The sequence below is a fragment of the Hemisphaericaspora subhashii genome (genome assembly GCF_019202705.1).
Source record: "Hemisphaericaspora subhashii strain CBS 10753 chromosome Unknown scaffold94, whole genome shotgun sequence".
NCBI classification, from domain to species: Eukaryota; Fungi; Ascomycota; class Pichiomycetes; order Serinales; family Debaryomycetaceae; genus Hemisphaericaspora; species Hemisphaericaspora subhashii.
The window spans coordinates 27,636-54,468 of NW_026057262.1; the positions used below are offsets into that span (position 1 = coordinate 27,636).

The following is a 26,833-nucleotide window of genomic DNA, read 5'->3' on the forward strand; positions in this document are numbered from 1 at the left end:
TTTCACAGCAATAATATGTCAATTTCACGATTAGAACATCAATTTATGAATGCAACATCTGAATAAGGAATGAGTAAAAAGGCATAAAATACAATAGAATTAATAATGACCTAACTTAAGTGGTGATCGCAATGTTTCTTCCAAAGTATGGTTATCAAATCAACTAATTTCAAAAAAAATATCTGGTTCAACAAAGTAAAATGAATAATTCCAAAATGATGTAGTTGATAATTCTTCTGAAACAATAATATGTTCAATCCATTCCAAGGTGAAATAATTCTTCTGGGAGTGAGGGGTTAACAATAAAGTTAAATGCAATGATGATCCAATCATAAGAAGGATTAAATTATGTCTCAAATTTGTCTAAACAGAAGCTCCTTAGCTTTGCAATTTCTGCACTTGATAATTCTGAAACTCTTGATAATTCACAACACGATCTCAACTTATAAGTAACTTGAAAACTAGAAGTATCTTCAACGAAATCTAAATAGTAATAGTTCAATACTGTTCAGTCTAATAACTCAGTGAATTTCAATTTCAATTTCAATTTCAATTCGACTTCAATTTCAATCTCTCAATCTCAATCTCAATTCAGTTTCAATCTCAATTTCGATTTCTAATTCACGAATGTTCAATGATAGGTCTAGGTGAATATCAGTATCAATATCAATATCAATTTCGAATGCGCAAATATAATTCAACTGATTCCAACTTTGTATAATTCAAATCGAATAGATAATTCAAATATAGTGACAACATTGACTCTCCAAATTTTATAAGATGAGTGGGTTAAAATCAATTGGATAAGGTATAGACATAAATCCACTATTCAATAAATCCAACGTTCAGTAAGGTCCACTATTCAATAAATCCACTGTTCAAGTAAATTCCAATAATCAAGCCATCTGAATTCTAATAAAAACTCACATATTCAATAAGTCTAAATTTCAATCAATACCAATTTTCAGTAAAAATTCACATATTCAGGAAACCTAAAGTTCAATTTATATCAATTTCAACAATGCCAACGTTCAAAGGTTCCAATGTGTGATTATGTTCAACCTTCAATCAAATACAACATTCAATGATATCAATCTCCATCCAGTGATGTGATGAAATTCACTCTTCAATAAAAGGGTAAGATTCAATGATTCACCTTGTTCAATAATATCCACTTCTAATAAGTTCAACGTTCAGTTCTAATGTTCAATTCTGATTCAAAGTATGATCCCCATGATAATTCACTTAATTTGGTGGTTGCAGAGTTTGTCGGTTAATTCTTCATTCGGGTGGTGGGAAATTTTGTGATTTTCTGAAAAAATTATGCGGAGTTAATTTGAATAACTTGAATAGGCAATCTTTTGAAAAAAAATTGTGGCAAAAATGTGGTAAATTTAATTGTGGCTTAGTCAATAAAATTCTCGAGAAATCCAATTACCGGGTGGCGATTTTCACAAAATTTCACTTAACCTCAAAATTTGTGGGAAAAAAAATTTTTTCTGGCGAGAAAATCAAAATCTCAAATCTTAATTACCTGACTTAACAAAAAACTATCTTGATGTCTCTTCAACAAAACCTAGCGGTGCATACCATATGTAACGGAGTGCTCATACCCAAGCAGATACAAGACACAGCGCTACCAAATCTCCAAATCTAAGGGGTTGTATTGATTGATTTAGGCTGGGTAAAGACTATTGTAGAATATCTCTTATAACTAAGCTGGTTAATTTGTGTATAATTAGTTGTCTGGTGAAATTATCCTACTCACCTCTGAATCGAGGAATCCTGCTGCTTATATATTCTTGGGCTCAGAAATATCCTGCATGTAATGACCGCAGCCAGAACAATACACTGTGGCGACCCGCTATTCCTAATTGTCCGCTGAATCTCAAGCTACCTGCATATTGGTGTGATGCCAACCTACAACAGCTTTATTAGTTGACTGTAACAGATGTGGAGAGGGTTCTCCCTCTCATAAGCACGTGACAAACTGCAACTTAAGAAAAAGCTGGTTTTTTTAGTGAGTATGCCTATTTTAGGAGATTCTCACACGAGACTGTGTCTTCTGACATAGTTAGCCTATAAAAGGTTTTTTGAACCACTTAGAGTTATAAGTATGAATCCCTCCTTACATTGTCCAGGAGGCGCATATATTTATATTTCTATATAGATTCTTCTCGTTTTTATATAGGCTACAAATATATATGATTTTAAGAAAAAAAAAGCAGCACAAATGGGATTTGTGACTGAGTGTGAGGACATCACTGCAGTGAGTAATAATACTTTGGGTACTTCGGTACTTAGATGGATCCACGACCGACCAATCTCGGATGAAGAGGAGCACCATGAGTTAGATTGAGAAGAATACATTATACTATGAGCCCGGGTAATGCTGGGTAAATAGGACTCTCGGGAAAGCACTCAGGAGTAAGTTGGAAGGTTATGAATTATTAGAAAGTTAATTTCTAATTGCCACCTGTGCGAAATAATTAATTAGGTTAGGGATTAATATTTAAGTAACTAGAAATCCCCCAACCTTTGAGTTCCAGTTCTCGGATGATAACAATGTTAATAACAATATAACTTCAATCAGGATAATCAAGTATGAATAAGTTTCAACGATAGTTTGTTCAGAAGATGCCATGCGGAGTATGAGCAACTACAGATTCATCTGAGAAAGGAACTACATCTATAATTAGATATATAGTTCTAAATATACATACTGGGAGTTCTCTACAACACTACGAGCTCCTACCAGGTATTGTAACTTCAATAACTACCTTCTGCAAACAATTCTATAGATTCCCGAGGAGGGATAGTCCTGTTCGTTTCATTGACTTTCGAAGAGTTTACTGCTTGTGTTTAGGTTGGTAAGTTGTATTGAACGGTTAAAAATTTAGCGTATGCACACATTCCTTTTAACAATTTAAGAGAATATGATCTCCTATGGGAGAAGGATTCATTCGCGGGCTTCTAGAAACTAGTAGCCCCTAGGTATTAGCCACCCATTAGGGGTTAAGGGATGTTTAAGCGCCCGAAAGCTGGTTTGACATGTTTCAAGAAGCGATTAAACAAATTGTGACTACTGTCGAAGATCAACAGTTCCCTTGCTATATATAACAGTGATGCCGTGTTTGGATGAACTAGCAGTATCTGCTGGAAAATGGTGCGAAGTATTTGTTGGAAGATTCTTAACAAGCAGCACAATAAAGGCTCATAAATTATCCGTCCCCTGTGCATCTTCACATTAGACCCAAAAAACTTATATTACTATTCGTAAAGTACCAGCGGGATCTACATTTACTCATGCTACTATTCAATTGCTACAAGACAATGAAATTCGACAAACTTTTTAAAACTTATATGCTACGTAAAGAGAAACCTTTTTCTTAAACAAATAAACTGAGTAAAACCAAAATCAAATACTACCGATACAACTCTGGATCACCCCTCAACAAACTTTTTATAACATTCCTATTCATAATCGTCTCCTTCACAATTCCTTGCACCTGTTTTGGCCCCACTCTTCCATACCATATCATATCCCTGTTCCTCAAACAATCGCGAGGGAAATAAACCACGTTTCCAGCATATGCATGTCCTCCAATATGACTCACCAAACCCACCAGTACCTCGCGCCTAATTGATTCCTTTCGAAGCACATGATGGAATTCATCCTGGATTAATGGACCCATAATCCCACATCGACGATCGGTGAGGCCATGGGCACAGATTAGGACGAGGTGTTTCGCGATCGCTTCTTCATAGAAGTGGTCATAGGTGAGATTGATGTTTATTTTGTCCAAATTGAGGTGCGGGTATTTTATATCGTCATCAATTTCATCATGTTTGAGATATTTCTTGACAAACGTTTCAAGCTGATCCTTTTTGAATTTCACGGCTTTATTGTCAGGATATAAATATACTAAATTATCACCTTCCGTCATATTAAACCTATGCAATATTTCTTCTTGATTGGGCAAGATGATATTCGACACCTGTACGGGATATTTCGGGTCATGAAAATCGGGATTTAGGTGATGGATTTGATATGCCAAAGATCCCACATGTTTAGAGATACCCGGTTCCATGGTATCAAGACTCAGATAGCCATGACTTAATACTAGGACATGCTTATATGGGGCAGCTTTGGTGTTATTTAGGTCTCGTTGAGTGTTGATGGCGAGATGTTCCGGGAGTTTGGGTTTGCAGTGGGTGCACCCTGTGTCATATTCTGGTTGGGGACAGTGGTCAATTAGCTTCCAGGAGGTGGAATAAAGCCTCCTTCTTACTATGCTCAACATTTGGAGATCTCAATCAAATGATAGGGTGGACTGATGGGAGTTTCAATATTGTGTGGGGGAGCAATTTCAGGAAGAAAAAATTTATCCGAACGACAGATTTGAATCTGAGGTCGTCTGATAGGTTGGGGGGACACTTAAACTGCAAAAATAAAAAATTGCAACGTTACTATTATGTTACAAATAATTATACAAATCTATTTAAACTCGTCTTTTAATTTCCAGCCTTTACGTTCCTTATCCCAATTAGCAATCTCTCTAAGCATTGATCTAATTACAATCATATCATTCTCAGATTTCATATCCACATCACCATTCTTAACAATATCATTCGAAGTACTAAAACAATCAGGTTGATCCAGCAAAAAACTCACCAATTTACCTATAGTCAACTCTCTATCCACTTCTTCTTGATCTCTATCATTCGAGGCTCTCCCAAACATCCCTCCATCATTCTTATCATTCCTCTTTTTCAATTCCTTAAGAATCAGCAACGATGAAGAAGATGATTTAACAGACTTTGCCTTCTTCTTAGGTCCAAACTTCCCAGCAAGACCAAACTTTCCAGTCCAAGTAGGTGTCCCAATCTCATTCCGTCTCGCTAAACGTCTTGACTTCTTCAACGCATCAGCAGCAGCATTGGCTACCCGATTGGCTTCTCGTTCCACTAGACTCATTTCCCCATCCGCGGCAGATGAAGAATCCACAATATCATCGTGTTTTAACGTACTATGAACCACTCCACTCTTGGAGAAAATCCCCTCCATAATCCTCTCATCATCTTTAGGACCCCCGTCTTCTTGTTCTTCTTGTTCATCTACATATTTATCCAATTTCGAAACTCCCGTGATTTTTGCCACTTTATAAAAATCATCATCATCCTGATATTTCTTTTTATATTTCAAACTTGTCGATTTTCGTGTTTTAGTTCCACCAAATTTAACTTCTGACCCACTATTACCTCTAGTAAACAATTCCCCCGTTTCGGTACCTTCCTCATTCTGATCACCTAGTGTGAATAAATCATGCAATTCATTCACTTTGAAAAATCGCCGTTGTTTTGGATCCTTGAGGATTTTGTTAGTTAAGAAAGTCTTAAAGATCTGTCGATGATAAATCTTTTCTTCAATCGATCCCGTAGTCATGAGTCGATAGATTGTGATGTCTTTCTTTTGTCCTAATCTCCACGCACGTTCTCGGGCTTGGATATCAGTAGATGGATTCCAGTCGGGGTCATAAATGATGACTCGGTCTGCTCCAGTGAGGTTAACACCTAAGCCACCGACTTTGGTGGTGAGGAGGAAGATGTGAATGGATGGTGTTTGGTTAAATTGATCAACGAGGATTTGCCTTTTTGCTATTGGTGTTCCACCATCCATTCTTAAATAACTGAAATAAGAGTCGGTTGATTCTTCTCCAGTATTTGGATCTAGGAGTTTAAGGGCTTGGATGAATTTTTCTAAGATATCTAACATTTGTCTGGTTTGACAAAATAATAATGTTTTATGATCTTGACTTTGCCATAATTGTAATAAATTCTTCAAAACTTGCATTTTCCCAGATTTGGCGGGATTCCCATAATTATATCCCCGTTTATGCATTAATATATCCCGATTCACCAAATCAGGATGATTACATATCTTACGTAAGATATCAACCCCCATCAAAACATTTCTTCTTCCCTTTAAGATCGAATTTAATTCTTCACTATGTAAGAACTTCTCATATAGGTCTTGTTGAACTTTGGTTAATTTCACAAAAAGCACCATTTCGTTCTTTTTCGGTAAATCCTGGGCTACATCACTCTTGAGTCTTCTTAATAAATAAGGGGAGATTAAATCTCTCAAAACAACAGCACATTTATATCCTGTTTGGACTTGAATATTGGATGCATTGGCGTATCCTCCCATATTTATGGGGATGGAAAATTGCTGTTGGAAAACTGGCAAAGTGCCTAATCTACCTGGAAATACAAAGTCGAATAAAGACCATAATTCAATTAGATTGTTTTGGATCGGGGTTCCGGAAAGGATTATTCGATTATAGGTTTTTATTTGCTTACAAGTTAAGGAAATGTCCAGATCTGGATTTCTGATTTTGTGCCCTTCATCAAGTACGACATATCCCCATTCACGAGGAAGGATATGCTTGGAATAAATTCTTAATCCGACATAAGTTGTCACCAAAACGTGACCATTTTTCATAACACGATCTATAATTGCTTCGGCATTGATTTGACTCTTGATACCTCTGAAAGAACTTTTTGATTCATAAGGATCTTTATCTTCTAGAAACTCTTCTAATTTCTCTTCTGAAATTTTGGTATCCATTCCAGATCCAATACTATGTAAGATAATACAACGCAATGGGGGCCACCATCGATGAAATTCATTCACCCATTGATTCAATACTGTTGCAGGAACAACCACTAGTACTGGCTTATCTAATAGTCCTGAATAATGTAATCCGGCTAAGAATGCAATAATTTGGATGGTTTTCCCTAATCCCATTTCGTCACCAATGATGCCTCCTGTTTTCTGGGTATATAATTCCCATAACCATTGAACGCAAGTTTTTTGATAATCAAAGAGCGAAGGGAATATATCTCCTGGCAATTTAAATTTATCATTTAGAACACCATCGGATATTGTGGGATGTGGTTTAAACCATTCTTCTTGCTCGGGATGGTTGTCTGTTTTCCTTAATGCTGATCTTCGTTTAATCCAATCTTTGAGTCGTTGTTGATAGAACACTTCATCTCCATCGTCTATGTTCCTTTGCTCTTCATTTCTAGATTGTTGAATATCTTCATCTTCACTGGATTCTGGAGCTAGATCTTCTTCTTCGAGGTATTCATCATCAACGTCAGATTCGTCTTGACGCTTTCGCTTCTTGGAGGCAAGCGTATCTTCTTGATAATCTTCGTCGTTGTCACTGTCAATATAATCCACCTCCTCATCATTCTTGCTATCAGCAGGAACATCAATCACATCATCAAACCCAGGAGTTCTTAAAAACACATGACTCTCAACATTTTCTATTTCTTGTTCTTGTTGAAACGCGTTTTCATTTCCAAATGCAGTAATCTTCCCAGTTCTTATTAAGAATTCACGTTCTGATTCTCCAGGTAACTTTTCTACTTTTCCATTAATCTCGCTTTCATCCTCTTGAGTATTTAGTTTTTGTTTAGCTTCATTTAATCTCATAGTAATCTCTTCAACATCTTTCTGTCTTGGTTCTAATTCATTTGAAGTAAACCATTCAATATCCAATTTGATTGATTTTCGTTCACTTATTTTAGTTCTAGGATTGACAAGTTTCTTTTGGAGTGAGCCTATCTTATTTATAGTATTATTAAGATCTTTAATTGCTTTATCTAATCTCTTCTGATCAATTTCAGTTTCTTTAACTAATAATGCTTTATTGGCCTTTCTGGTAATTGACGTTTCTAATTCATTTTGATCAACTAGCTTTACGCCTAATGAATCTTCTTCTGTAAGCTTCTTATTATCATCACTCATAGGAGTCTATATTGTACTTTATCACGTAAGAAGAAGAAGAAGTAGTCTAACAAGAAGAGCTTGACGCAGAAGAAAAGAAAAATTGCGCTTTATCATATCACGCCCGGCTGGTAGCGCATCCATTATAAGATTGCTTGCTATGATTATTCACACTTCGCTTTGAATAGAATGTAAGTTTAGGGACATAGAAACTACTTTAGAATACAATGCTTCTAATACTATTACACGACTATCTTTCTCTATATAACTCACAACTCAGTCAATGCTTAGCCAATTGTTTCTGCAACTCTTGTAATACATCTTGATAAACAACTTCATCTTCACCACTTACCAATTCCTTCACCTCAAACTCCACCTTCTCAACCTTCTTATCCCTCCTTCCAACTTCTCTCAGGATCGTATTAAACCATTTATTCTCCCCCTTACCAAAGACGAAATTGTACGCATTCCCGGCTTGATTCGCTCTAGCTGTTCTACCTACACGATGAACATATTCACGTGCAGAATTGGGGAGATCATAGTTGATGATATCTGAAATGGATAATATATCGATCCCACGGGCGATTAAATCAGTGGCAACTAGGATGTTTATTTTTTGAGTGGAGAAATCTTTGAGGATTTTTTGTCGAATTGAGGTTCGATTATTGGTGGAGTTGATGTATGTGATGTTTATTTCTTGAGTTGGGAGTAATTGGTTGAGGAGGAGTTGAAGAAGTTTGGATAATCTTAACGAAGATTCATTGGATTTCGTGAAGATTAATACATTGGCTAATTTTTCTTGGGAGATTAAGAATCGAGATAAGATTAATGGTTTGATTGAAGATTTAGAAACACCGAAATGTAATTTGTATTCTAATAATGTTGGAGGAACATTAAACATTTCATTGACTAATTCATGTTGATCATTCACAATCACCAATCTAGGTTTCCTAAACTTCAATGAACTCAATTTTCCAGCATCGGTAGTCAAAGTAGCTGAAAAGATTAACTTCTGTACCAGCAATCCCCAAGTCTCAGCAATATTTATATGATGATCAATCTTACTCATCAATACCAGACACCAATTCTGAAAAGATTGATTCAACAATCTATCAGCCTCATCAATCACCAAAAACCTCAACGCATCCAAATCAATCGATTCTGCCAAAATATGTTCAACCAATCTCCCAGGAGTAGACACAATAATATCAGGTGGAGAATTATTGCTCAACCTGCCAGCTTCTTCTTTTATACTGACATCATTCTTCAAACTCACAATATTCAAATTCGTCCCCTTGCTCAACAGTAACATAGTCGATCTAACTTGATTAATCAATGGCTTTGTGGGAACCAATACAATAGCCCTAACACGGGGCACAATTCGGGTATGCAATGCTTCAATTATTGGAATCAGATATGCTAATGTTTTCCCAGACCCAGTGGAGGCATTGACGAGGATGTCCCCCATGATATCAGGTTGGAGTTTTTGGTTCTGGATGTCTTGGAGCATGAGGTCTAATACGGCGATCTGGACCGAGAATGCATGGGTGAAGCCATTGTTGAGGAGATTTTTTTGCATGAATGGGGATAGTTGAGTAATGTCGCTGAATCGCTTCGTGTCAGTGGGGGATGAGTAGATTGCTGTGGCTAACCAGTCGAGGTTTTTTAGATGGGTGGTGGTGGAGACTAATTTTTTGTCTCGAGGGAGTTGTGGTTGAGGTAAAGGTGCAAGATCTTGAGTTTGGACTTGTTCTTCTTCTTCGTCTTGCTCGTCTGATGAGACCTGGGTTGTAGTTTCAATGACGACTGACTTTTTGAATTTGTCAAAGATTGCTTTATGTTTGGAGATGTAGTCTGGATCAATTTGAGCGTCTTTCTCTATCTGTTCATCACCTTCCTTTTCATCAATGCTCATAGTATCGTCATCGTCAGCTTCCTTTTCCTCTTCATCTTCTTCGCTTTCATTATCACTTTCAGACTCACCATCATCGGAATCTTCACTTGACTCATCTTCAGACAGGTTATCATCCTCTTCTATCTTATCATTTGTATCTTCCCTTTCCTCATCATCACTTTTATCATCTTCATGAGTGCTCAATCGTCTCTTTCTAAAATTTAATATGCTACTCTTAGTTGGGGTATTAGATTCTATAACATTGTCATCCAATGCGGTCGGATCAAACCTAGCACCAAACATTGTCTCTCTGTGAAGTTGACTATAAGAAGAGATCAATAACTCCATCTCATCTCTGCTATGGTAAATCTGAAAAATAAAAATTAGCGTACATCCGGTAGTGCATCACATGACCTAAGATAATTCCGGTCTTCACCACCAAAATTTTTTTCATTTTCAATTTCTTTCATAACCAATTAGAGAATAACTAACCTACAAAGAGTAAGCTTACTTGAACTAGTCCCCTTCCCAACACCTTAGCATTACATACGAAACACACAAGGATGAGACCATCATTGCATTTATTGAAAAGATCCACCTGGAAAGGTCCCAATATCGTCCCGTTACCAATCGCACAAGCAATCAAGAATCGAGTACCAGTACGTACCAATGCTAGAAGTGCCACCATATTACCACAATTCGTAGGCTTGAAATTCCAGATTCATAATGGGAAAGAATATGTAGAAGTAGAGATTACTGATGATATGGTTGGTTCTAAATTGGGTGAATTTGCTCCGACTAGACAAAGATTCCTTTATAAATATACCAAGAATTAGAGAGACTGGGTGGTATTTTGTATAATAAAGAGATAATTTATAGCAGCTTGTATATATATATTCTAATAAAGAGGGTATGAGTAATAATAAGAACTAAAACGACAATAATAAATAAATAAGTAATAAATAAGAATTTTTAACCTGCTCTTCCTCTTGGGTTATAATCGACTAATCTTGCTTGTCTTAACTCACCCGTCCTATCAACAGTAGGCCACATCCCCCATCCATTCAACCTCACAACCATACACGTAGCATTATCATCCCCACCTACATATTCCACAAACTTAATCACTTCCTGAGCACAACTCTGGGGAGTAGCTACCGTATGTCCCTTCATATCAAAATGTGTCATGATAATATCAGCAATTTCTTGATCGGTTAACATATTACTCACCCCATCACTACATAAGATCAAAAACCCTTCATCTCCACCCAAGCCACCAATGGTATATTTATTGATTTCATCTCGTGTCAAAAATTGTTTTATCTTTTTCAGATCTCCAATTATATATTGTCTTATATCAGGTTCTGCAGTCACCCCAACTTCCTTATATTGGACATCTCCAAATGATCGTGTGTTTGCCAAGGCGATAAACCGCTGTTCGCCGAAGGAATCAGTCATGATCATATTCATGGCATATTTCCGTAATCGTTCCGCTTCAAGTGGATTCAGTGGATGATGATCTTCTGTAAGTGCATTTGCAAGTCCATTTTTATCAACCAAGATGGCACGCGTGTCTCCAACTTGAGCGATGGTAAGACGGGATATGGTATGACGATTGAAGAAGTAGTTTTCATAATAGGGTTGAAATACCCCTGGTTGGGAATATATGGTTTCAATTAGGGCTGAGGTGCAAGTCGATCCTGATTGATCTTGTTCATTGGCTTCCATGAAATGATAATCGGTCTGTAAGAAACTTAGCGGGATTCTCCAACATAAATCATCTTTCACTAGTTGGTTGGGGAGTTTTGATAGGGTTATTTTATTGGCATGATAGCTTTCAAGATTTGCTTCCCGGGATTTATACCATCGTCTCCAATATCCACCAATATTCTTTGCATAATTCTTCAACATTACTTCGGTCTGACTCCCATCTTTATAGCTAGTACCAGCTAGTCCATCGGCCAGTTCTATTTCTTGTGATAAATTTTCTGCCAAATATTTCGAACAACAATCTCCACCATGTCCATCAAACACATTGAAATTAAACAAGACTCGGTCATGAATATTAAGTACATGTGCTGAGTACTTATCTTCATTATATAATCGATTGACTCGACTCGTGACATGACCTAAATGCGAAGGACTCTTGAGTAAAGGGACTCGTAGTTTTCCAATACGTAATGGTTCAGTATGTGATAACGGTATTCCTGGGGATCTATCTAATGCAGTGAATGTAATTGCAGTTGATACCGATCTGGAATGACGTATGTTATGGCGACGACAGCATTGCTTCAACATTGCGACAAGAGAGTGTAGTAGTATTGGGGAGACTTATAGGTCACTCTCAGTGTCTCCTTCTTACCCAATTAAATTTCCACCGTTTTATTACTTATAAATTTCCAGAAGAATGTCATTCGGGTTAAAAATCCCAAACCCAACAAAAAAAAAAATACAAGCACCCGGGGATTACCGCATCTCGGTCATCACTTAACATTTGTTGCTGCCATGCCATACAACAACTGCTATAGCTACAACTTACTCTAATATAAGCTATGACACACAAGTGCAGCTACAAGGTTAAGTGAATTAATATTATCAATTAAGTTATCTCTCTATACACTAAACACATACACTATACAAATGTCTAATAATGAAATACAAACGACGGACATATACATCCGTAGACTTTATACAATTAAATTTTCATTTGCATCATCATCATAATTAAAATCATCCAATGAGTTATCTCTATATCCACCAGTAGTGCTACTATTCACACTAGGAGATACCGACGACTGTCTTCCAAATGTCTTATTCACACTATTTCTAATTCCGGAAAATGTGTTACCAATTCTACCCCAGATTCCACCGTTGTTCCTCTGAGCAGAGGGATCAGTTATGATTGTCCCGTTGAAATAATTAATCAGACTAGGTTCAATATTCTCCTCCTCGTCATAGTCTATCCTATTACTATTATTACTCACCAAATCATGAAACTCTCTTCTTCTATTATTCTCATAATTCAAATCCGGATTACTCTCATTGGTTCCACCCAATTGAAATGGTCTCAATAATTGCATTTCCCGTCTCGCCAATTCCCGATTCACAATCCTCTTCGCCTCCACAATAATCAAATCATTCCTCTTCACTCCGCCATCACCACTTCCTTCCTCCCCTTCTGTCTCATCATCAAACCCGGCCCAACTAGAATCATAACCCGTGAGCCCTAATCGTTTCTTCAATTTCTCATATACATGAAACATAGCCAACAATACCGGAATCAAGATGAGTCTAGGTAACCAATTATTCAATAAATTAAACAACCCTGTCAAATGGATTGATTTCCCAAACCAATCCTCAAAAATCAGTTCCCGGGATACAAACATCGTTATGAAATTGTATGATAATGGAATGGTTAATCTGGCGATATAGGTAGTATACCAACTTGTCGATACCGGATCTGAGTCACGACGCACTAGATTATAGACATTGAATATTTTGAGATGGGTTAAGGAATTGAGGGCACAGAATAACATGTATGAAAAGATTAATGATGATAGAAGGAATCGGATTATGTTTGGATATTTGGAATAGATTAGGGTGTTGAGGAGGGATAGGTTTGTTGAATGGAAGAATTCGGATTGGAGGATGATAAAGGAGATTAATGCTAATAGTATGGATGTTATTCGGTTGAAGATTGGTCGGATATGGTAGTGATAGATGAAGTTTAATCGAGGGGATAATAAGGTTTTATGGTTGTCGATTCGGAATGACAAGGTTTTGGTACTGGTTGAATTTAGTATATCTTCAAGTTTTATAATGGCTGAAAGTAGGTTGTTATATTCTGATTGATAGCCTATAAATCGATGTAAATTCAGATTAAAATTTGCATCTAATTTAGTCATAAATGAATCATTCAATTGATGACGATCAACTTGTGTATTTTCATGAAGATATTGTCGTTCAACATTTTCTTTGATCTCCGCCGGAATAGATGCATATAATTTAAGTATCCAATCACGGTACATGAAATCTTCTGCGGAATCACTGGTGAAATTTCTCTTTAGTGCAACCACAACTAATACTTGTTCTCTAAAAGTAATCTTAATATCTTCTAACTCATCAACTAATTTAGGCAATTTCAAATAATTATAATTCAATTCCTTAATAACACTCCCACTAATCCATTTATTCCTCGGGATACTAATCAATCCATGTCCCATTAACCAAGTTGCAATAATCAATGAATAAATATGCGACAACGCAATAATCATCATCTTTAAATGCAGTGTAGTAATACCAACTTCTAAAATCAAATAAAACATCCCCAACAATGAAACACCCAACATTATTAATTGAAATTTGATATTCTGCTTGATGGAATCCTTTAATTTAGCCAAAGCTTTTTGATGACCAGATTTATAGAATTCTTGCAACATAGGTAATATTAACCAAGTTAAGATAAAAGTTGTCCAATAATTGATTTTCCAAATATATAAAATGGCTTTATCAGGCAAGTTGAACAATATCAATTGTTCAGTTGTGTTATGTGATATATAATCCATTGGTAATAAGAAGATAATTGACATTGGGATAAATACAGCTAATGTAATTGGTATTGTAAAATAGATTGGATATTTAAATAGATTGATATGATATTGAATACTAATTAGGGATATTAGTAGTGTTATCACATAACATATGACTGGTCCTATCCACATGGTTCCTATGGTTCTATCTCTTTGTCTCTATGGGTTATCTAGATTAGAATAAGCGGTGTAGCAATTGATAATCTATTAAATTGTTGTAAGAAATTGTGCGTGAAAAAGTGGCGAAGTAGACTGCATACAAATATTATTCCTATATACAGTATAATTGAATAAGGTTCTTATGTCTTGGATAATTCCGCCTTCATCCCATGTTGTTGTAACACTTACTATTACGAATGTCTATGGCCGGAATCTCAGAGGAGGGTTAGACATTAGCAATAGATACCTCTCCAATAGTATCTGGATGAAAAATAAGTGGCACTACTTGTCAATGAAAATACAGGCTGCTAATAGTTTCCGCAAAGGGATCCTTGGAAGAAATAGCCAAAGTACTGATATTCTTTAACCAAATCAATCAAGGATCGGAAGCCTATAATAGGAGTAAGTCTACTACGAAGCATTGATATTCTTCACTTTAGGAGCTAACAGTAGAGAAATTATCAATGTAATATTATCCATCCCGCTAGCTAAGAGCTTGATTTTGAGAGTCATTCTCAAAGAGATTCATTTATTAAACATGTAAAGAGAAAAGGCCACGATTATATTTCGGCATCTCTAAGTATATAGTGGTCTATTGCTCCTCGTTGGCTAATTTCCTTTGCCTCCATCTTTCTCTGTCGAATCAATTTGCAGTTCTGACGGCATTTTAGATCTATACTCCCTGTCAATTTTATCATATTCCTGCAACGTCATTTCTTTCCACTCGTTCAGAGCCATTTTATTGATTGCCAGGGGCCTCAAACCTGTAATGGACAACTCTTTTGATCGTTTCCTGATGTAATAGAGCCTTACTTTATCACGCGTGGGCACTATTCCTTCAGTTTGCGAGTCTAAGCTCCGTCCAATATTGACTATCTTTGTAATCATTTCTGGTGTCGAACATTCACCCTTACCTTCGTAAACCAATTGCTTGAGTTCCTCAAGCAATGCATTTTTCTCAGACTTTCCTAGATTACTCCATTCTATTGTTAATTGATCCCGGACATCTTCATCCAATTTATTCAATTGTAGAGACCTCTTCAAGTAGTGGTATCCACGTACTGTTTTCATCAGCATTGTTTGCTTCGGCCATTTCGCAATTGACTCTTTTCCGTGGATTGGAATCAATCCTAATTTATGCATGCAATATCCGGAATCTACGATCTTTTGATACACTGATTTGTAGTTGTCCCTTTCTTGGTCAGAAAGTTTACGCCATTCAGCAGCTCCTAAAGCCAAGAGGAATTTCTCCCCTGTCTGTCTACTTTTTTGGTGGCAGAAATAGTGAAAAGCGTCGTTATTGGTTATTTCACGTGTTGTTTCCGCCTTACCCTTACTGTTTGTCTGGGATGACATTGATGAAACTTTCTTTCTACTATACCAATCGAAGAATAATGTCTTATAATGGTCCTTCCGAGCCGCTGAAAACAGATAATACTGATTCTGAGCCATGGCCTCTGCCGCTGCAGCGACGGTGGAGTGATCTTGAGAGTTTCGGTAGACAACGGGCAAATACTGATAGCTAGCGAAGCTTACATAAAAGCGACACACCTGAGCACGGTTTTGTGGCTTAAATATTTTGATTTCAATATCCTCTTCAGGATCTGGTTCAATATATGGGTGGTCATCATTCTGCGATGGGGTTCCTGTAAGTGGCACAATCTTTCCATTGTACATATCCCTTCCAGAAGATAGCAATTCAAGGTAGGCATCCCTATATGCTAGCTTTTCCTCATTGGAAAGAGTCTCAAATGAGGACCGGACGTTGTTACTGATCTCAATGCTAGAACTGGCACATTCATTGAAATACTTCTCCGCATGGTGTAGATTAACTTCATCGTCAACTATGACTTTACCACTTCCATCATCGCTAAATGAAAACCGAACGCCAGTAAGTGCCGAAATGTTTTCAGACAATGTTAATTTAAGATGCACATGTTGCTTGTTCCAGACATCCTTCCCACTCTGTAACAAATCTTGATATGCTAGTCTAATATCCTCTCTCATCAAGTTGGTCATTGCAAACCATTTTCGTCGAACTGCCTCCACTTCTTTCTTCTTTTCGAATGAAAGACACTGTTTTGTGGCATAGAAATAGTTCCAAGCTTGTTGCAATGTAATTGGTGAATTCAATTTAATATTACTTTCATTGTCGATGGTTATATCATGTTTATTTATTGGGATTATACGCTCTGGAACCAATGGTATCCGGAATTGTCTTTCATTTGCTTCTATTGTCAGCCTGGACTTCTTTTTGATCGTGGTGGTTGACGACGAAGATGGAGTTGAAAGTTGCTTCAATGCTATAGACAAATGGAACCGTCTTCTGAAATTACATCCACTAGAAGCTGAAGTTGATATTTTAGGCCGTAATAGTCTCATTGAAATTTTCTAATTGGTAAGTAAACAAGTATAATTCTGCTACCTCCAACACTGAATACAAAACTAAAATAGCAATCAAAGGGAGTAAATAAGAGAAGCCAAATATCCTTATATTATTACAGCTCGATTTTACAAAAACGTTGGAATTACACAGTGTTGGTGCCATCCAAATGACGAGTACAAGGTAATTCTGGCATGTAACATTCGATAAAACTATCCTAAAACTTTAAGTACAGAGCCAAGACAATTAAGGATGAAACATCTCTGCCATCATAACACATTTTTCCCGTCAGCAGTCACACAACTTGGACAATTACAAAAGGGGGTGAATCTATCTGATAGCTGAAACTATTTTATAAAGGGGTATACCCAATAATCGAAAATACCCAATTACTGAAAAATCGGAAAAAGTACTCGCCTAAACAAAGCACAAAATTTCGCTTATCGTTCTCGGTTGTAAAAATAATTAATATGTTAGTTAGATTGCAAAAAGAGTTTTATTTTGTAGTTGATAACCAAATGGATAAATCAAATATATTATTTGAAGGGATCAACACAATAAAGAGATGTATTATCAATTGAGACTAAAATTTTGATTCTTAGAGCATCGTGCTTGAGTTTGGTTAATCATACGGTTTCAATCTGGGACGATTCCAATTTTCCAGTAATTATATAGAATCCATAATTGACGAAACTATCCCAACGCTGGAGACAGCTTGTGGATCCGATACACTCAAATGCCCTTTCAAACGACGCAGAAAGGGAAAGGCGGAAACATATAAACACCAATTCTTGTGGTAATTAAATTCGTAATTTCCTCCTTATTGATCACTTTAGGTGATTAAACCACAGTATTTCTGTCCAATAACACCGTAGTAAACATAAATCAACTATAATCAGTCGGAATTGGCGTTCAAAGCTAGAGGTACAATAGTATCAGTTGAAACACGCAGCCGAATAAGCATGGTATTTTGAAGTGTATCGTTCACTCATATCTGTTAGGAAAATCATGTATACCTGTTCTTATTCAGATAGCTAGATAGGAGTTGTTGCTTCTATTCTGATGTAGCAATACGGATTAAATGTTTTCATTTGTATGTTGACTCCATAAGTGTTTCGTAATGAGACATTCGTGGCAAATATGGGTTGAGCCCGAATTTCATTTGGCGAATTAATACTACAAGACTCAACACACATCTACCAGGATTGTCCAGTTGTAAAACATACATGGATGTCAATATTCATTGAATCAAATCGTTAGTAAAAAATGATAGTTGATTCTTTATCCGGGTAGCGCGGGAAATATTTTATAATAAACTAAAAAAAGGGGGATTGAGAAATACGCAATTTACGGTGTCCTTGTCATTTTTTCTTAGTGTCAAGCAATAAATAATTATCACAACCATTCCACTACTTGCATACCCCTTGATTTTGAAATATTTAAAGTACTGTACTATTTATAAATCACTTAAACATTTCAATCAATCAATTCAAATAACAATGTCTGAAACTCAAGAACCAAATGGTTTGAATGACCCAATTCAACAACAACAACAACAACAGCCTGAAGAAGTAGAAGATACGTCACAACGATCAGAACAGCAAGAGGAACCACCAACCACAGACAAGAAGAAAAAGAAGAAGAAATCAGTAGGATTTGCTCCACCACCAGCAGAAGATCTTAAACAACATCATCAAGAATTACAAAAGAAAATAGAAATCAAAAAGAAATCAAATCCTTTTCAAAAAGTCCCAGTTGAATTAGCTTATTTAGAACGTAAGAAATTAGGAGAAGGGCCCAAACCATTACTTCAACTGAAACAAGTTGGAGAGAGTCAACCCAAGGCTAAACCGGTAAAGTTATTGAACGATTTATCAACAATGAAATTCTTTGATGTTAAAGATATTTCTGTTCAAAATAAAGAAACTGAATTACAATTTCATTATACAACAATTGATTTACCTCCAAACCCCAATAGCATAATTGTTGATATTAAATTTGGTTCTTTAAATTCTTATGATTTATCCAAAATCAATCAATATCTTTTAAATGTAAGTAATATTAAAGTTGGTTTAGGATTTGAATTCTCAGGTGTTGTCGCATATGTTGGTTCTAATATGAAAGATAAATATTCAATTAATGATTATGTATTTGGTATATTAGATCCTAATGATAAAAGAGGAGCATTATCTACGAATCAAATTGTTTATCCTGGAAGAGATGTGGCTATTAAAGTTAATCAAGAATTACTTGATCAATTGGATGATATAGATATCGATCTTTCATTCACTAATGCAAATGAAGATTTTGAAATTGATTCAGACTCAGAACCTTCAATTATCCCAGAACCTTCAAAACATCGTCGTAGAACTGAATTCCCGGTTGAAGATAAACTACCACCATTAGCAAAATTATCAACGATATCTGTTTTATATAACCGATCCAAACAATTGCTTCAACATTTACAACCCACAAACCGAGCCAATTTATTAATAAATGGAGCAGACACAAATATTGGACTCACAATAATTCAAACCCTCTTTGCGGAATACAATTTCGAGCATATTAACTTAATCCTCATAATCCGAGAATCTTCTCAACATTTCATGGAACAAGCTATCTCCAATTTCAAACAAAAATATTTCGATCCATCCACAGAAAAGCATATATCAGTCATCCCATTCGATCTCCTCAACGAAGATCTAATCTTTCCCGGAGAACGTATTCCCGTCCAATACAAAAAACCGACCTTATTAGCCACGGAAATCTTCCAAGCTCTCTTCAAACCCCACGATATCGACCACCACCCGCCAATCGACCCATCAAACGTTGTCGACTACAAACTTGACTATTTCATAGATTTAATCGGCTGTAAGAAATACTTCCAACCCAATATCCATCTTAACGAATTAGATTCCCTATCACTCCCATTCAAAGCCCATTTAGCATCCTCACTCGAATCATTATTTGGAAAAACAAAGGAACCATTCTTTGTTAAATTACTTAAACCAAAAAAATACGGTTCGGCAATGATATCAGGATGTAAATATACCCTAGAAACCCCAAGTTATAACATTGACAAACTTATCGAATTAGATAATCCAATCCTCAACCCTTGGGCTAATAAATTCACTTCGGGATTGTTTAATAATTGGACACCCTATAATTATTTCCAAGAGATGGGATTGGAGATTAGGGAAGAATGGACTAAGATTGCGTTGGAGTTGGTGTTGGCGGGGAGAATGAAGTTTAGGATTGGGGGATATCGTGATTGGAGAAATGGATATAAGGAATTGATTAAGGATTTGAGAGTTAATGATGGGAAGATTGTTTTCAAAATTGAGGATTTTTAAGATGTACCATAATTAGTCTAGTATATATATACATTTTGTATTCATTCTCTTTGATACCATGATTTACCTGCTTTTAATGAGATTATGTTGAGAGTATACTGTACATGAATCTGTTCAATGTGCTCTTGTAAATGTGTAGCGCCTTCATCTGGTAGCGCCAATTCACAAGAAAGAATTTCATCAAAACCGACGCGTCTTGATTGCACTTGTTTTCATTGTAGGTTCAATATTAGGCACTATAGTCCAATACCAAGAATCATAATAGAAGACTGCAGACAAGACGGGCAATGGAGTCTATAATGAACGAGCAAGAAGAATCAGAGATGGAAGAAGAAAGTGGATTTTCAGAATACGATTCCTCAGAACTGATAGATGTTGAAAGAGACTTACGAGAAATGGAAGAATATTATAATGGAATGCGAATGCTTTATGCTTTCTTAGGCAAACCTTCCCATCGATATGATCCTCAACCCTATGAGATTAGTATCAGAAATGGTTGGAGACCTGTAATTGGAAGCTCAACAGATAGTCTGAGGCAAGCCTGGAAGAAGATGAGGGTTTAAACTCAGCGGATGAATCAAATGATGAAGCCCCTGAAGAACTCTCCCCGAGAGATGAGATGATCTTGCGTGATTGGATCAAATCCCAACAGCTGAATGGAAGAAAACTCACCCGTTCCCAAATCGAACAACGTGCCAGTAGAATATTATATCAGAAATTCGTCTTCGAACCATTAGATAAGAACTGGTTGAAGGATTTCAGTAACAAATATCCTAGTCTTGGATTAAGCGTCATCCATAATCATAAGATGAAAATCATAAATTGGGGTCGACCAAGTTATGAAGACTTGGAAGCATGGTTCAAGCTATTTCATGATACTGTTAGCAGGGAAAATATCAAACCTGAGAACATCTACAGCATGCAAGAGACCACCTTTAGAATCAGGAAGCAAGGAAATATCAACCACAATCACAGTGCATCCAATCGGATCCATAAATCTCCACAAGACGAAACAGCCTTCCCCGAAATCTTCACCACCTATGAAACAATCTCAACCACCGGCAAAAGCCTCACCCCACATCTCATTCACAAAGGAAAAGGAATTGAAGAGGAATGGTTTGATCGTCGAAAAATTCCTAAAATCAGATATGGCAACACGAAGGATGGATGGTCCATCGAACCCGACTTCCTCGATTACTTTGATGACACATTCATCTGCGAAACCCAACCCACCGACCCCGATGAATGGCGACTTCTTATCTTAGATCCACAGGTCCAATACGGCTGTCGTGAGCTTATGTCCCATGCGATCGCAAATAAAATATGGTTATTATACATCCCGCCCTATTCGCATGGATATACCCAACCCATGGATCTATTAGGTTCACAATTGAAGAGGGAGTTTAATATGGCGTGTGATAGGTTGAGGAATGAGAGTACTTTGGACATATTTTTGGCTTCTGGAGTTTACGGATATTGTCGTCATAAGGGGATGTTTAGGAAGGAGAATATCTTGAGAAGTTGGGAGAGGACAGGACTTGTGCCGTTTAACCCCTCGGTGGTGTTGGATCAGGAGGAGGTGTCGAGAACGAGAGCGGATGTTGAGGTTCTGGGGCATTAATGTGATTGGTGATAAACAATCTGGGAATGTTATATGTAAATAGTCTTGATAACAAATAACTTAATTATCTTTCCTAGTACTGCTCTAGAATCACCATTGCGCTATGATTCAGGGAGATATTGGATTTACCCTTAAAAGTACTAAAATTGCTTTTAGAGCCGCATGCATTTAATTATATAGAATGCCAATACTATAAATACATAGCAACATTCTTGGAGAGCATTCTCCCGCTTCAGGTTCTTGTTATTTAATTTTCTTCCTTCTAAGTTTGGCAGTGTTCTAACACAAATTATAACAACTGGCAGCGCCCCATAGTGTAAAACAAAAATCAATATAAATCGAATCACAAACGCGTTGCCGATTCCTGTTCTTTCTGTTTTGTAGATTATACAAGCAACCAAATACAGTAGTAATTATAGCATGCCTCCTGTTAGAAGACTGCAGCATTCAAATAACAGCAATTTAGCACAGCAAGAAGCTGTAGCCATAAGGGAGGAGCAGGAAGTTATAGTCTTAGACGACACCGAAGAAGAAGAGGAAGAAGAAGAAGAAGAAGAAAATGGAGTATCCCATCGTGGTCCTTACACTGTTAGTCTTCTCAATTATGATGATATTGATAATTATGATGTGTATAGTGAAGATAATATTAATAGAGTAGCACGTATACAACTAGAAATGCATAGAATAACCGTGCCCGAACAGCGTGAGTTATGTGATTGGATCAAAGCCGAGTATGCGAGTGGCAGGGATGTTTATGCTCGACACATTATAGAATATGCAACCGAATTGATGGAGAAGAGAGGTGATTTTGAGGGGGAACCATTAGATGATGAATGGTTAAAAGAATTCTGCGGAAGATATTCCATTGATTTTGACAAGCTAAACAAGAAACCAAATAGTAGATTGGATTGTGGACCACGTTATAAAGGAGTTGATAGAGCTTTCCAACTATTCCATGAGCTTGTTGAACGTCTCAATATCAAAAAGGAGAATATATACAGCATGGACCAAACTTTCTTTAAAATGTTAGACCGCGCGCTGAATTATGAAGTTAGAGCTGATTTAGACGCACAGAAGGAGAGACTTCTTCCAGAAATATTCACCACCACTGAAATCATTTCCGCCACTGGGAAATACCTTTTACCCTTGCTTACCCTAAAAACTGACGGTTTAGATGATAAATGGTTTGACCGTGATTCAAAAAACATACCCAATTTCTGTTATGGAATAAATCAGAACGGACGTCCTTGCGAGAAACAAGTTATGCATTATTTCGAAAACATCTTCATTAATGAGACACAACCATCAGACCCCAATGAATGGAGATTGGTCGTTCTCACAGATAGGGAGAATTACGTTACGGATGAGTTTATAGTGAAGGCAAAAGAACATAAAGTGTGGCCCTTATATGTTTACCGCTCTACTTCTAATTTTACCCAACCTCTGGATATAGTTGCTTCACCGTTGAAAAGATCGTTTGAGTTGGTGTGTAATAGAATAAGAGAAGCAACTGGTGATGATATCTTGAACAGGTATGCTGTTATTCATGCTTATGATATTTGTCGTAAAGAGGTTTTGCAGGAGGATCATATTGTGAAAGCATGGAAAAGATCTGGGTTTGTTCCGTTTAAACCCCAGGAGGTATTGGAAAGGTATAGAACAAGAAGAGAACCAATTTATTCTAAGTAGAGTAATTGTCAGCTTCATTGGATGGCAGATTCTGAAATATCGACTTGCTGTTGATCATAATCGCAGTCCCAGGAAGCCTGCTTAAAAGTTTTATTTTTGAGTTGTAGCCACCTTTTCTACAGAAATGCCCGTACTGAGAAGCTTGCTTTTGTGGATTCATGTTCCAAGACCTGAGAACTATGTGAGACCTTTTTTTGAAACATAGCTTATATCATTAAGCTAATTGTCATATTACCCTTGTGTTTATTATTTATATATTTTGTTTTTAATTTTAGTTGTAGATTTCCAGAAACGAGCCGGCTAGGCCATCTAATTTTTATCCTCTCTGCAACTGGGTTTATTCGTAGAGACAAAACTGTAGATTGTTTGATGTTAATTTTTTTGCAGCCAAAGTTTTTGTTGACACAAACCCTTAAAGATGTCTCAAGTTGGACTTGCAACAGCCAAGATCGAGCAAATAACCACTACCGCTCCAAAAAAATTATGTGAAGATTACACAAACGAGGCGATCACAAGCCGTTGGCCAATTCAAGCCATCATGCATGGAAGTTTGAATAGACCCAAGCGCTCATAACCAAAAGCCGAATGGGACCTTAAATTTCCGTGGAAAACGGTTACATTTTACAAGTTCTAGAGAGAAGAGGAAAAAAGAAAGGTTAAATTGGTTAAGTAATTAGGTTTATTGGGTACTCTGAAGAAATTGGTGGACAAAGTCCCCAAATCTGCATAGATAGCGCAAAAACATATAATACTTATGTTTATTACAAGGTGGAAGACACGTAAGGAAAAATCCGGAACCATAGATTGGTTAGGTGTCATGCTTATTACAGACTGCTATTTAAAATGGGGGATTGAAGTAAAATAACGCAACTTTCTGCGCATTCTTCCAAATCGGAAAAATCCGGAACCATAGATTGGTTAGGTGTCATGCTTATTACAGACTGCTATTTAAAATGGGGGATTGAAGTAAAATAACGCAACTTTCTGCGCATTCTTCCAAATCGGAAATTTTCGTTACCTCTTTGATGTGCATAAAAAATAAATCTAAAATTTATTTTTAAACATGTTGCAAAAAAGCCTCTAAAAATAAATCAAACGATGAAATTGAATGTGAAGCATTAACACCGAAAGGATGCCTGTAGAAACGGTATTCAGGAACCTGAAACTAAGAAATGACTGGCGAATGATTGCCGATCTTTCTTGAATAGTATCTGCTCAAGCATGCATTCGAAAAAACAATGGAATCTTGTTGAGCTCTATTCCCTTTTGCCAACGATTGAAACTACGTAATAGTGAAGGAACAAGCAACGAACCAAGATCGTCATATTCCCCAATGTCATATTCCCCAATTGCCGTTATGCCCGGTTTTAGTGGGGCACTTACATACATGTCAAACTATTGGAACCCCATTATCAGGAGAAATAGAAATCTAAAACTAATTGGCTGTTCGATTGGCTGAAATTAGCAAAACGTACATTGTGTTAACCAATTGAATTAGCTGAAAAAGCCCCGCAAATCAGGTAACGTTTTAAATTTCTTTTAGTACTTTAATGAAACATGCTACGTTACCTAAAACTCAGTTCCTCATGAAAGGTTCTGCTTCAAGAAAACTCAACGTGTAGGATGGTCAGGTATTTGCTCGGTGATATCTAACCATGATTACAAATGAGATATGACACAAAGTCATAAACTCCATCGAAATCGTACATGTAAGGGAGTTGATTTTCAGTATAGAGAGTTACCTTCCTACAAACCTTTCAACAAAAGCAACATGTCCAAAAGGCGTTAAGTATTTCTTTTTTCAAGTCAAGAGTGTAAGAAATGCTCTTAACCCATAATGCTTCCGGGAAGCTCCTACCGAAAGATACTTCTCTCTTGCAACAGAGTATCATCTTCATGTGTACCCCAAACAGCCCCCCTCTAATCGCATGTCTACGTGGCTTAGTAATTATAAACCGCCTACAGCAATCAATCACCTTCCTGGGGTTGGCTCAAGCCCTTTGTATTTCAGTGTGTCAAAGAAGAAAAAAAAAATCATACGGTTTTTTTTCTATTGTTGTTTCGGAGAAATTCTACAAACCATCAACGTTGATTGTGAAAAATGGGTTGATTTACTTAAAATGATTAGTAATCATATCCTGCACACGGGGATTAGTTGTATCCGTTATTCTCCATACATTCATGTCAACAGACCCCCTTTCTGTACCTATTACATCTTGGTGTTGTTTGATTGGGTTTCGGGTATGTTCCAGTGCGTGTGCGTGAAGTTGCATGGCACATGAATTGAATGAAACAGCCTTAGCATACACGAACGGTCTTCTATTACCGAGAGCCATTGTTAAAGATCAATGGGTGAGTTATTTGATGAGTCGGCATAGAGAAGCTCCATTGTCAGACGGATGAACTTCCTGAGATAGAAGTTCTCTTAGGAATTACAGTAAAGCTCCCCCGTAAAGAGTGAACATACGATTTTTTTTTTTCTCTTGCTGAACTGAAAAATAATTATTTTTTTCATTCTTTTTATTTTTTAACAAAATTATTTTCTGAAGTTCGTTTAAGTATAAATATTGCAACAAGTTTTTCAATTCTTTCATCAAATTCTTTCCTTTCTCTTCTCTTTCTCCATTAGTTCAATTCTTATAAGAAACAACTACTACATTTCACAATGGCCACTCCTGCTACTGCTCCTCCAGTTCAAGACGATTCTCCAGAAATCCCAACTGCCAACTATGAATCCAAAGAATTAACCCCAGAACAAGTTCAAATTATTTTAAACACCGTTCCAATTTTGGAAGCAGCCGGTGAAACCTTAACCAGAAAGTTTTATCAACGTATGATTGGAACTTATAAAGTTGTTAGACCTTTCTTTAACGAAACTGATCAAAGAGAATTCAGACAACCAAAAATCTTAGCATTTGCTTTATTAAACTATGCTAAGAACATTCAAGACTTGACTCCCTTGACTGCATTTGTTAAACAAATTGTGATTAAACATATTGGTTTACAAGTTCTTCCAGAACACTACCCTATTGTCGGGACTTGTTTGATCCAAACTATGGTTGAATTATTACCTGCTGAAGTCGCCAACGAAGCCTTCTTGGAAGCTTGGTCAACCGCATACGGTAACTTAGCTAAATTGTTAATCGATTTAGAAGCTGAAGAATACAAAAAGCAACCATGGCGTTGGTTTAAGGATTTCAAGATTACCAAGATTGTAGATGAATGTGCCGATGTTAAGTCGGTTTACTTCACTCCTGTTGATGGATCTAAAATTGGTACTCCAGTTCCTGGTCAATATTTATGTTTCAGATGGACCATTCCAGGTACTGAACATGAAGTATCTA

At 36.7% G+C, this 26,833-nt stretch overlaps 9 protein-coding genes across 9 annotated transcripts; 3 read left to right on the top strand and 6 right to left on the bottom strand. All coding sequences in view use genetic code 12, as the record gives it.

Moving 5' to 3' along the window:
• Positions 1-3,425: 3,425 nt before the first annotated feature.
• Positions 3,426-4,304, bottom strand: J8A68_002168 (uncharacterized protein; the record flags this gene model as incomplete). Its single annotated transcript, XM_049405890.1, has 1 exon — positions 3,426-4,304. The coding sequence occupies one exon, from the start codon at positions 4,302-4,304 to the stop codon at positions 3,426-3,428; it is 879 nt and encodes a 292-aa protein (XP_049264542.1).
• A 194-nt stretch (positions 4,305-4,498) lies between these two features.
• On the bottom strand, positions 4,499-7,822 carry J8A68_002169 (DNA-dependent ATPase; the record flags this gene model as incomplete). Its single annotated transcript, XM_049405891.1, has 1 exon — positions 4,499-7,822. One exon carries the CDS (start codon positions 7,820-7,822, stop codon positions 4,499-4,501), a length of 3,324 nt encoding a protein of 1,107 aa, XP_049264543.1.
• A 259-nt stretch (positions 7,823-8,081) lies between these two features.
• Positions 8,082-9,998, bottom strand: J8A68_002170 (putative ATP-dependent RNA helicase; the record flags this gene model as incomplete). Its single annotated transcript, XM_049405892.1, has 1 exon — positions 8,082-9,998. One exon carries the CDS (start codon positions 9,996-9,998, stop codon positions 8,082-8,084), a length of 1,917 nt encoding a protein of 638 aa, XP_049264544.1.
• A 260-nt stretch (positions 9,999-10,258) lies between these two features.
• On the top strand, positions 10,259-10,531 carry J8A68_002171 (mitochondrial 37S ribosomal protein uS19m; the record flags this gene model as incomplete). Its single annotated transcript, XM_049405893.1, has 1 exon — positions 10,259-10,531. The coding sequence occupies one exon, from the start codon at positions 10,259-10,261 to the stop codon at positions 10,529-10,531; it is 273 nt and encodes a 90-aa protein (XP_049264545.1).
• A 136-nt stretch (positions 10,532-10,667) lies between these two features.
• Positions 10,668-11,993, bottom strand: PTC6 (type 2C protein phosphatase; the record flags this gene model as incomplete). Its single annotated transcript, XM_049405894.1, has 1 exon — positions 10,668-11,993. One exon carries the CDS (start codon positions 11,991-11,993, stop codon positions 10,668-10,670), a length of 1,326 nt encoding a protein of 441 aa, XP_049264546.1.
• A 389-nt stretch (positions 11,994-12,382) lies between these two features.
• On the bottom strand, positions 12,383-14,284 carry J8A68_002173 (LMBR1 domain-containing protein; the record flags this gene model as incomplete). Its single annotated transcript, XM_049405895.1, has 1 exon — positions 12,383-14,284. One exon carries the CDS (start codon positions 14,282-14,284, stop codon positions 12,383-12,385), a length of 1,902 nt encoding a protein of 633 aa, XP_049264547.1.
• A 768-nt stretch (positions 14,285-15,052) lies between these two features.
• Positions 15,053-16,825, bottom strand: J8A68_002174 (uncharacterized protein; the record flags this gene model as incomplete). The annotated part of the gene is made up of 1 exon (XM_049405896.1): positions 15,053-16,825. The coding sequence occupies one exon, from the start codon at positions 16,823-16,825 to the stop codon at positions 15,053-15,055; it is 1,773 nt and encodes a 590-aa protein (XP_049264548.1).
• Positions 16,826-18,325: 1,500 nt separating this feature from the next.
• J8A68_002175 (uncharacterized protein) lies at positions 18,326-23,489 on the top strand (the record flags this gene model as incomplete). Its single annotated transcript, XM_049405897.1, has 4 exons — positions 18,326-20,155; positions 20,422-20,662; positions 20,728-21,737; positions 22,185-23,489. The coding sequence occupies 4 exons, from the start codon at positions 18,326-18,328 to the stop codon at positions 23,487-23,489; spliced, it is 4,386 nt and encodes a 1,461-aa protein (XP_049264549.1).
• A 2,665-nt stretch (positions 23,490-26,154) lies between these two features.
• On the top strand, positions 26,155-26,833 carry YHB1 (Yhb1p; the record flags this gene model as incomplete). The annotated part of the gene is made up of 1 exon (XM_049405899.1): positions 26,155-26,833. A coding segment is annotated over one exon (679 nt), but the record flags the coding sequence as incomplete, so codon positions are not given.